The sequence below is a fragment of the Solea senegalensis genome, unplaced genomic scaffold (genome assembly GCF_019176455.1).
Source record: "Solea senegalensis isolate Sse05_10M unplaced genomic scaffold, IFAPA_SoseM_1 scf7180000013645, whole genome shotgun sequence".
Taxonomy (NCBI): Eukaryota; Metazoa; Chordata; class Actinopteri; order Pleuronectiformes; family Soleidae; genus Solea; species Solea senegalensis.
Genome location: NW_025320858.1, coordinates 7,716 through 19,623, shown reverse-complemented (window position 1 = coordinate 19,623; position 11,908 = coordinate 7,716). Strand labels below are relative to the sequence as shown.

At 40.1% G+C, this 11,908-nt stretch overlaps 1 protein-coding gene across 1 annotated transcript; it reads left to right on the top strand.

Annotated features, from left to right (window-relative positions):
- The first annotated feature begins 5,348 nt into the window (after positions 1-5,348).
- LOC122760438 (putative gonadotropin-releasing hormone II receptor) lies at positions 5,349-11,415 on the top strand. The gene is made up of 4 exons (XM_044015543.1): positions 5,349-5,456; positions 7,241-7,882; positions 9,107-9,299; positions 10,223-11,415. The coding sequence occupies exons 2-4, from the start codon at positions 7,355-7,357 to the stop codon at positions 10,636-10,638; spliced, it is 1,137 nt and encodes a 378-aa protein (XP_043871478.1). The 5' UTR covers positions 5,349-5,456; positions 7,241-7,354; the 3' UTR covers positions 10,639-11,415.
- The last annotated feature ends 493 nt before the right edge of the window (positions 11,416-11,908 follow it).

The window sequence follows — 11,908 nt, the reverse complement described above, 5'->3', positions numbered from 1 at the left end:
TGAAGTATAAAGTGTAGACAGAGGCTTTAGACACTGGAAAATAAAAAAAACCCACCATGTTTTAATGTATTTTCTTGGCCACAGACTGTGGTTCTGCAGTCCTGGATATCAATCTCTTGTGACTACTCTACAGTCGTAAACAAGGTTTGAGTTTTCCAAATCCAAAACACAACAAGGAACACCAACCAGCCAATTTTGTGTGTTAAAGTTTGACACTTTCACTATACAATAGAATAGATAAAACCAACAACAACAGTGAGATAAACACAATAAGTCATCAGTGACTATGATGCATCTGTTTTCAGAGGAGTGCCTTATGTCTCGTTTTCCTCAGCTCAGTGAAAGAGATAATTGAAATTAATCAACCCATATATTTATACAAACAATTCCTCAATGCGACAACAAAAGTGGGAACAACACAAATGCATAACTGGCACTTAATCCAATCTCGGGATCTTGAGTTAGATTCTGAATGCATCTTTAAATGCCACCTGAAGCAAACCATGTATAGATTTGTTTTAGGGGAATTATTTTGGCTAAAACCAGCAAAGAGTATAATTAATTATATTACTGTTGTTCCATTTTTGGACCTTGCTCTTGGTTGCATGCTTGTTCTGTCTGACTAGTCTTCCTGTCACAGTTGTATGTCGCCTTTACATCTTGTCCCACTGTTTCATGTTCCACCAAATGAGTGTAGAAAGACAGATGTGTTGTGAGTCTAGGAAAAACCCCGCTAGATCCAGCGTGGTGGTGTAATATCGGTGGGTTGTGAAAGAGCAGGGATTGTGGTTCGGTCAGAGTGAAGCAATGACTGATTATAAGACTTAACCCCAATACTGTACAAGCAGTTCAATTACATAGGGATTAACCTGAAATTGAGTCTGATGCTGGTGAAGCTGTGAAGGTCATAGCCTGATTGGACTGAATCCCAGAGTCTAACATCTGCATGAACCAGAAGCCAGTGCTTCATCACATCACACACAGCTGATAATCCACCACCATTAACTGAGGAGAGCGTAATAATGTGACTGAGAGGTCAGGCAATGATGTTCTCATTTGCATGGCCACCAACAAACTTCACACATAGAACCACTGATTGGAATGTACTACTTAATTAGGTACGCCAGTTCGACTGCGCGTTTACTCAAATATCTAATCAGTATCTAAACACATGGCGGCCACTCATGCATTTATGCATGTGGACATGGTCAAGTCCACATGCTTACGTCCAAACCGAGGATCAGAATGGGGAGGAAAGGTGATTTAAGTGACTTATTTTACTTATTTTACTGTAATTTATGTTTTACACATGACCATCTCAAGGGTTTATAGAGAATGAGAATAGGGACTTTATTAGAGGTTGTGTGTACCTAATAAAGTGGCCTATAAGGGCATATAAGGGTCATATCAAACATAGCTGAGATTGGCACAGCTACCCCACTATGTGGAGGATAAAGTGGTAGAAGATGGATGGATAACAAGCATCGAATTATGTTTAAATTGAATTTAGCAGTGAGTGGTGATGTTAATAATACCATTTTTTTTTTTTGGACATTTGTCATGTTTCAAATCAGTTTGTCTGTCAGGGATGTGGTTCAATCACCACTTCATCCAGGCTGAATGGTCTTAACATCTACTGGATTGCCTATGGTGGACTCTCAAAAGATCAGGGCCCAGAGACTCTGGAACAACCTTCCTGAGGAGAAGATCAATGCCATTACTATCACTAAGTCATTTTATATGACATGCTTTTTCTCTGGTTTTCTCTGGAGTACAGACCATATTGGTTTTATCTTGCAGATGATGTTAACCTGTTTCTTGTAATACGACTACTACTCCTACTAATACTACTTACTTGTACAGTAAGTGAATCAGCTGAGCGGCAGGGATCATAGACGTGTTCTGAGAGAGAGAGAGAGAGAGAACATTTCTTCTCACTTTTGTAAGTTACTTTTATATTTAGCAGGAAAACATTCAACAAACATGTGAGCGTTATTTTATTACATACCTCAGGCTGAATGACCTTGTGCAGGTCCTTATAGATTCAAACCCAAGTGGATCTTACTTACATCACCATCACTTCATCACACGTTGTGCTAGTGTCTCTGAGGTCATATGTGGAATGAAAAGATGCTTTTCTCTCCTCTGTTAAAACCTCATACTGAGCTGCCGGTGACAGGGTCAGTTGGTTTGAGGTCCTGATCTTTCCCACACTTTCTCATCATCATTTCCCTCTTTTCTACCCCATGAAACAGGCACCAGATAGAGTGATAAGGCGAGATAAAGCAGCAAACATCTTAAAACAGAGCACAGCGGTCGGCCTTTATATGGACAATAGTATTTAGACGCCTCGACCATCACAACAAACAGGTGTCCATTCATTCTGGAGAGCATTTACAGTGTGAGGACTTCTCGTCCAACATCAGTGCCTGGTTCCCTATCTCTGTTCCAGGTCATCCCAAAAGGGGGGCTCGATGGTCTTGCGGTCAGAGGTCTGTGCGCGCCAGTCAAGTTCTTCCACACCAAACCCGTCAACCATGTCTTTATAGTCCTTGCTTTGAGCACTGGGGCACAGTCATGTTGTAGAAAAGGGCTTTCCTCATGCTGTTGCCACAAAGTTGGAAGCATTTTCCTAAATGTCTTTGTATGCTGAAGCATTAAGATTGTCATTCATTGGAGATAAGAAGCCTATAGAGCCCAAAGCCTGATGTGAACACCTGAATTCAATACTTAACAGGTGAGGCCAAAGGCCTTTGACCATATAGTGTACGTTGACAAGAAGCCTACCTCGTGGAAAACATCACACTCCTGCCTGAGGTATTGTCAGTAAGGGCTATTTTTTTCCATTAAGCATATTCCCTCGCTCTCTTTTTTCCTTAAGTGTCTTTAAGGGAGGTACACATAAAAGCTCTTTTGTTATCTACTGAAAAGAGCTCATGCCTCAATTCCTCCACTGCTGATATGGTTAAGAAGAAGTGCAGTAGAGTATCTGTGTTTGATAAAAACTGGGCCTGCAGGATGATTTCTACAACAGTTATTCAAATGCAAATCCTTCATTTCTTTGTTAAAAGCAGCTTCTTCTTTTTTTTGCCAATGTTTGGATTAACTGGTGATTTTTCACAAGCTATGGAAAGCCAGAAACACAACCCTGACTTAGTCTCATGTGGTCTTAGTACGAAAAAAACGTAGTGTGAGGGAAATGTCCCATCAGAAATCAGATAAAAGGTTCCACAAATCCCAAACTGTGTTTCAATGAATCTTGAAATAATGTGTGATGGGACTTGGCACATAGACACATAGTGGGCAGCTTTCCCACAGCACTGTCTCTCATTTCCAGGTTTTATGCAGCATCATATTTAACACAGAGATGTAAAAATGGTTACATTTTCTCCAAGCTCTCAACATGCAAGAAGCAAATGATTCCTTTTTACACATCCAAAATACTTTACAAACTGAGTCTTGTCAGTCTTCTTCACTGGACTGACAGTTGTTTGCAGTCAGTTCATTTTCTGAATCATGACCACGGGGGGGTGTGTTAGCACTCTTGCTCTTTGCAGCAAGATGACCCGGGAGCCGAGTTTGCATGATCTCCCTGTATGTGTGTGTGTGTGGGTGTGGGTTTCTCCAGGTTCTCTGGCTTCCTCCCACAGTCCAAAAACATGCAATATGTGGATTAAGTAAATCGGACAACTCTAAATTGACTGTAGGTGTGAGAGTGAATGGTTGAATGGTTATTTGTCTCTATATGTGACAAACAACCATTCTCTATATGTGGCCCTGCCTGTTGCCCTTTGTCGGCTGGGATTGGTACAGCAACCCCCGTGGCCGTCCTGTGTGTGAATGAAGTAGAACAGTTTGTGCTTGTACAGGAAAACCAAAACCATTTAAAATGTGTTAAAACTCTCCTTAGGCCTGATGGGAGCTACAAAATTAGATGATAATTCACCATTCCTATACAAAAATGTAACAAGTAGTTTTAATTTGTCGTTAATAAAATTTGTTAACACTCTTCTCTCACAAGTTTAAAATCTTGAATCCAAATGTGTGTCTGGTTCACCACCAAAATCTAACGATTTATAATTGTTTTCTTCCATAAGCTTCACATCCAGACAAACACACACACACACACAGCCTGTCTGATATATGAGGCACAAAAAACAAACACACAAACTATACACTACATATAGCGGCTTTAGAGGATATGCTGTACAAAAGACCCTGCAAAGCTTAGAGCTGCAGCTTATAGATAAAGACAACAAAAGACTTAAGTGGGCAGATTTGGTCGACATATTTGCATTAGACATTGTTATTAAAATGAAAAAAGTGAGACATTTTTGACATTTTTGGCTTTTATTGGAACTCAAGCTCGATGATGGAATAGCTTTGTGTACAAAAGCATAATTCACATATAGATCAATAAAAGAAGGATTAAACCAGAGATTTTTTACAATCTCCTATGTTAAATTGTGCAGGCGGAGAGGGGATTGCAACAGACAACTGCCTGGGGAGGCACAAGCTGAGAGGAAGGACCCCCCAAGAACAATTTATATCAGTCTGCAGCAACAACAATTTGTGACAATTCATTTAAATTGTATGAGGTGCTTTATGTGCAGGGGACTGCAACTGACACTGTGGTTAAAACCCTGCATTGGTGTCTGAATGGCTGTGATTGGAGAGTGACTGTGAGGCGGCTGATTACAGCTGGAGCATATGACGACCATGTGTAGTGCATGACCTAACCTTGTTTTCATCCATTGCTAATAAGACAAATGTTGGCTATAATAGCTGTTGGTACCTGTTCCCATCATTTATGAGAGTAATTTTCTTTCTTGCACTGAATCATGAATCATCATCAGACCACACATCACATGCTTCCCCCCCATATTTCCAGGGCAGTAAAAAGTTGGAGTGGTATTTTTGTGATTCCGCAGCCTTGATTTAATGAATCTGTTCCCATTACAATTATTTATTTTTTTGCTGTTGTTTGTTTCCTATTTTCTCTCCACTCCCTATTCAGTTTAGTTTATTCGCAAACTAAAAATGCGCATAAAAGCAGGCTGTATTGTGCGTAATTGGCTGCCTGGAGGTACACTTTAAGGATTTTTTTTCTAAATAATATATATTACTGTGATTCTCACGTTCCTATGCAACAACAGCGCCCGCAACAGAGAAAGAGCGGCAGGATGGGTTGGCTCATGGCGTTAGTTAATGCGTCCTCCTCGTACCACTTACTCCGGTTGAACGGACTCTTCTGATGACGCGCGCCAGAAATCTGCGGAGGGCGCAGTGGAGTGAAAGTGAGAGAGGAGACACACAGGTCAGACAGACAGACAGACAGTCTGTGCAGCAGCAGCAGAGGAGGAGATGAAGCTGCAGCTGCTGGGACTTCACTTTGTTTCCGTCACTCTGTGACCCGAGGAATAAATACACGTCCACACGACTGCACGGACACAGATGTAAGTTTGTTGTGTTGTGTTTGTTTTTTACATTTGTTATCTATAATACATTAATGCGTTGCCCACTATAGCTTAGTTGATGCATGTTGTTGATACTGATGCTTTTATATTTGTATATTTCATCTTTTTAACCTGCAGATTTACACTCACCACACAATTGGTTTGATACATAAGACACATAATAAAGTGGCATGAGTATAGGGCTGAAACAATTACTCGATTTATCGATTATTAATCGATTACTAAATTTATCGTCAACTATTTTGATAATCGATTAATCGGTCTGAGTGTTTTTAAGGAATTAAAACAAGTTTTCTGATTTTTCAGCTTCCTAAGTGTGAATATTTTCTGGTTTCTTTGCTGCATGTGACAAAGAAATCATGAACTGAACAAAACAAGACACTTGAGAACATCATCCTTTCCATTTGATTTGATTTTCTGACATTTTCTGGACCAATAGATTATTCGACGAATCGAGAAAACAATCAGACAGATTAATCGATAATGAAAATAATCGTTAGTTGCAGCCGTACTGTGTTCCTTTGCTGCTGTAGCTCATCTATTTCAGAGTTTGTTGGTTAATGATGTCACTTGAACTCCAATATTTGATCATTTCAAACCTGTGTGACCATTTTCTCCTGACCTCTGGCCTCGACCTGACACCTTTAACCAGAGAACCATCATTATCTGTAAGGCCCTGAGATGACTGGTGTAAAAACAATTACTCAGACAAGCCTTAGCAGATTCAAAGTCGCTTAAATCACCTTTCTTCTCCACCCTCAGTTTGAACATCAGCAGCAGGTTGTCTTGACCATGTCTGCAGGCCCAAATATTATATTATATCAGATATTTGCATTAACAATCATTTCAGCTGTTATCTTTGTAGCGGCGTGTTTTTAAGCAGGAACGTTTCTGCTCTAAATGCCAGAGTAGCACTTATTAAAGAAAGCACACATCGACCTTATGGTGTAATTAACTTGATTGACTGTTAGCCTGGGGCCTTATGCTGTACAGGGGCCCACAAGAGTGGCTGATCACTTGATGGCCGAGTCATCACATGTTTGCACATGCCCATGGTTCCACTTCTTAATAACGTCAGTCTAGCGTTGGGTTCTTGTGGACCTCCTCACATAACTTCATGCGTGGACTAATGTGGAAATGGGTGAATGACATGAATGAAAATGTACATCACGCTGGAGCCTAGTGGACGTCTGTGCACGCAGGCAAGAATAGTATTATTAAATGCTATAATTGGCCATGTATGAACTCTTGAATCCCAACACTACAGCTTTCTGCCTTGTAATTTCAAATTGACATTGTTTGAACCACAAAGAGTCAAAATCTCATCTTCTACCGCTTTATTCACCACATGAGTGTCATGAGCGGGCGGCGCTGGTGCCAATCCCAGCTGACACAAGGCAAAAGGCGAGGCGAGGTACACCGTGGAGAGGTCACCAGTCCATCACAGGGCCACATAGAGACAAACAACCATTCACTCTCACACACACCTACAGTCAATTTAGAATGTCCAATTGACCTAATCCCCAAATCTGCATGTTTTGGACTGTGGGAGGAAACTAGAAAAAAAGGTTCGATGAGTTTGAGTTGGTTTAATGAAGTCCCTTTAAATGTCTTGATTGTCAGGTTGTTGGGTTTCCGGCTCCCTGGTGCACAGAATCAGGATCAACCACGAACCCTACACTGCTCACTGCTCTCTTTCTTTCTGCCGCCGTTTTACTCACTGAACTCATTTTTTTTTTGTCTTTGTATGCAAATCCATGCAGATGAATCTTGCACAACAACGTGAAACACAAGGAAGGCTCATTTAGCCTTAACTCCCCTTGGCTCCACCTCTGTGTAGCTGAACATGATTCTGACTCCGTGGTGAGGGTCAGAAAATGAACGTCTCCGCCCACTGTGATCCCCCTGTCATCATATACAAGCAGAGTGATGGGTTTGACCTTAACGCCAGCTGTGACTGGACGTCAGTGGACAGAGGACCACTGCTGCCTACCTTTTCTACAGCGGCCAAAGTCAGAGTGATCGTTACCTTCATTCTCTGTGGTATCTCCACTCTCTGCAATTCAGCTGTGCTGTGGGCAGCCAATGGCCACAAGCGCAAATCCCACGTCAGAGTCCTGATAATCAACTTGACTGTGGCCGATCTCTTGGTCACCTTCATCGTGATGCCCGTGGACGCCGTGTGGAACATCACGGTGCAGTGGCTGGCCAGCGATCTGGCCTGCAGGTTCTTGATGTTCCTCAAACTACAGGCCATGTACTCCTGTGCCTTTGTCACCGTGGTGATTAGTCTGGACAGACAGTCGGCCATCCTCAATCCCCTGTCCATCAGTGTGGCCCGCAAAAGGAGCAGGGTCATGTTGATGGTGGCGTGGACTATGAGCACCCTGTTCTCCATTCCCCAGGTAAGACCAGGCAGCATGTGAACACGGAAGACGGGGAGTCACGGTCAGAAGCTTTTATACAGCCGAATTTGCTTTGGTGTTTCGGTGCAAAACAAACACGGCAACAAGAAAACACAAATAAATCACTTACTGCACAATAATTAGCAAAATGAGACTAAACAATGTGAAATTAAAGCTTACATATATATGTAAGCTTTAATATATATAAAAAATAAGAATACAAATACATGAGTTATTATTGGATATACTATATTATATAGAGATATATTATTCCCATTATAGGATAAGAGGGCTCTCTATACCAGGAAACAGACAACTATATATTCATAATTCTTATTATATGTAGGAAAACTACACATACATAAAATCTTGTTTCACATATTTACTTTCATTAATCTCCCCTTTAATCTCTCTCTGTTGTACTTTGCTGTGCATTTGCATATAATGTGGATAATTCACAAGGCTTTGATACAGGGAAACCAGCTGCATGGCTTTAGGGCCTAAATGGTTTTGGGATTAGGAGCTGAGTAACACAATGATGGGAATCCTTAATGTAATTCTTATCATGTAGCACTGTTCAAAGAGTAGTCCAAACATAGCTACATTTTAAACAAACCGCTCCAAGTGTTCATTCTGCATTTTTCTTGAAATACAAAGTAAAAAATATCCCCGCAAAAAGTTTGTTACTAAAAGTTTTAATTGATAGTTGGTCTTAACATATGTATCTATCAGTTTGTGAAAAGGGTCATAGTTTATGGACAATATTATTAAATCCTCACAGCACAATGAGCCCTTACATCAGACATATGTACAGTAGTTTGACGTGAATTTGTCACGACACCTTTGCAACTGTTAGCGATTTGTAGTTTTTGTTGAAATAGTGTCTCTATTAGTCACCATTACTGTGGTGGTCTTTCCCCACAGTCTGAATGTAAGTGCCTGTTTTCTATTAGAATCTGTCTTCATGGTTTAGTGTGTTTTTACCATAATTTGTCACAATTTTGTATAAAAATTATAAATAAAAGATAGTGAAATACACAAGACTTTCAAGTGTCTGCCCTGGAATTTCAATTTACAATCTTTAGCTGTATATATATCTGTTATTTTGGTATATTATACAGTTCTTTATTTGTTGAAATGTGGTGTTGAAGGACACACAGTGGTGGTGTTGGAGTGTACATATTTACATATTTTAATTAAAGCAATTCATTTCAAAATCCACAGATGTTCATTTTCCATAATGTGACCATCACGTACCCAGCCAACTTTACTCAGTGCACCACGCGGGGGAGCTTCGTCACTCACTGGCAGGAAACTGCCTACAACATGTTCACCTTCTCCTGCCTCTTCCTGCTCCCGCTGGTCATCATGATCATCTGCTACACCAGGATCTTTATCCAGATGACAAAGAGGAGCTGTGAGTTCTCTCTTTGGTTGCTTTGGGAGCATAAATGAGTGGCTGTGAAGTTTGGACTTTTGTTTTCTTACCCTTGAGTTTTTAGTTCTGTGTCTGCTTCCTGTTTTATTTTGAAGCTTTTCTCTCCTGCGTACCTTGTGTGTAGTTTTTTTTTGTTAATTTCTGAAATCTGCATGTGGGTTGTTCGTTTTGTGACAGACCCATGACACTATGTGCCTAACAGATCAGGAAGTTTACCTTTAACTGTGACAGTGTCCTCTCTTAATATGTTTTTGAGCTGCTTGTTAAAGCGTTGATCTTATATGATTGATGAATATTGACTTAAGGCTGCAATTGACTTTATTTATAATAGTCCTGTATATGATCTTATTTTAAATTTCTCCTTCATTTTTTTTTCGTTTTGGTTTTTCTGCATATTTTTGCACATGTACTTGTAAATTGGGAAAGATTTTTAAGCTGAAAAAGTGATCGATCAAATGTGTAGAAATTGACAGCTTGCACAGTATTAGTAGCACAATATCAGTATGGGCTGATATTGGCTTTAAAATGTTTTATCAGACATCGACAAACACATTGCAATCCCCTCATATCCAGTAGCCTTTGACTAATACAGTAGGCTGAATAGGCTGCCACCTACTTGACTTCTGTGTCAACTATTATTTTTGAGGTTTCTTTATTTTGCACAATAAAGAAAATGTATATCCACATCTGCTCTGACATAACTCGGCAAAATATGTTATTTTCACTATGGAAGAGATTACTTGGCGCAGGGAAAAAGCTAAACTGTATATCACTATCAGTTATTAGCCCAAGCACTCCTGATATGTCCTCGTATTAGACATTGGCAAAAAGTCCCCAGTTAAGTTGTCATGCGTCTCAGATTTACTCAGATCTAATACTTGTCTCTGATTTTTCCACTGTAGTGTTCTCCAATCAACTGAGTCTGCGCTGTTCAAAAAACAACATCCCCAAGGCGAGGATGAGAACTCTGAAAATGAGCCTTGTCATAGTGATCTGCTTCATAGTGTGCTGGACTCCATACTACCTGCTAGGCTTGTGGTACTGGTTTTTCCCAGACGACTTGGAGGGAAAAGTCTCTCACTCCCTCACTCACATCCTGTTCATCTTTGGCCTTTTCAATGCCTGCCTGGACCCCATCATTTACGGTCTGTTCACAATACGCTTCTGCAAGGGTCTCAAGGGCGTGAGCCACCGCAGAGCCACAGACATGTCAGTCAAGGTGACAAACACCGTGGTAGCAGAGACTTTGAAATGCACTGCAATTACTTTTCCTTGCAAAAGAGGGGAGGCCGCTGGTGAAAAAGCACAGCAAGTGTGAACAGGCTGAGCCAAAAAAAACAATCCTGTTTTCAGTCAGGACGGAGAACAATCGCACCATGCAGGAAAGAAGAGTAAACCGTTTATTTACCTTTCCTCTGTGATGATGTGTGATCTGGTGACTGGATATATTTTCATTATTGCAGCATGTGCACAGTAAATCTGTGGGGCACCCGAGGCTGTCCTCCTTGCATTGAAATTATATAAGCGCTTTAGGAAGTTCAGTGTTGCGTAACTGGCTTGATGTATTAAATGTACATTCACTGTGCTATGAAAAAACCTTTAATGACTAAATGAGGCTACACAAGAGTCCTGCTCTTGTCTGTACTCAGAGTGCATGTGCACTGAATGCACAATGCCTTTGTACAGTACAAGGCTCAGGTAACAACTTACAGAAATACAGTTTATGACCCAGGACATTCTCTCAGGAGGAGAAATAAACAATGGTCCTCATTTTCATCAGAGCGCAAATATACCGGCACAAGTATATTAACATCAGCAAGCCAAAGGTCATAGGCCATAGCATTGTGTAAAGCCATGGTTCTCAAACTGTGGTATGTGTACCACATGTGGGGAAAATCGGAAATACTGTTCTACTGTATATACCAGGTTATGTGATTGGTGGAATGTGTAGAAAATTATAATATAAATTAAATATTAATAATTAGAGTCACCTTATCTCTCGCTCCATCTTAATCTAATTTCACTACCAGTGTAATTAATATTACTGTATGTGAGGAAGAGGAGGATGATGTGAGAGCAAATTATCTTATTGAGAATGAATTTGCCTCCTGTGAAAAGTCTGTAGCTGACTTTGCTCAGCCTTATTTACACCACTGTGTTTTAACGTTGGCCATAATGGAGTTACTTTGAGAGCTCGGTATTTTCTCAGGTGGCACTTGGTATAAAAGGTTTGAGAACCACTGGTGTAAAGAATACAAAAGAGAAAAAGATTATAATGATGGTGTTGTGACATCTACTTTGTTCAAATCAAAAGGTTCAAATTGTGCTTCTTTCGCTCATGTCAAAATGTGTTAGATATTTCAGGTCAAGTCTTAAAAAAAGAAGAGAGATTAATAAAACACATCAGACACAGCCAAGATATATATATATATATATGTATATGTATATATATATATGTATATATATATATACACATATAGATATATATATATATATATATATATATATGTACATAACTCACAATTGTCAGACATGTCAGATCTGAACTAAATCATCACAGACAGATTAAAGGGTTTATAGATCTTTTG

What these genes read in the sequence shown, in the direction of transcription:
- LOC122760438 (XM_044015543.1), top strand. Translation starts at nt 7,355, where the DNA reads ATGAACGTCTCCGCCCACTGTGATCCCCCTGTCATCATATACAAGCAG. An exon ending in CCCTGTTCTCCATTCCCCAG is followed by an intron (nt 7,883 to 9,106) that starts GTAAGACCAGGC and finishes CAAAATCCACAG; the next exon opens with ATGTTCATTTTCCATAATGT. An exon ending in CCAGATGACAAAGAGGAGCT is followed by an intron (nt 9,300 to 10,222) that starts GTGAGTTCTCTC and finishes TTTCCACTGTAG; the next exon opens with TGTTCTCCAATCAACTGAGT.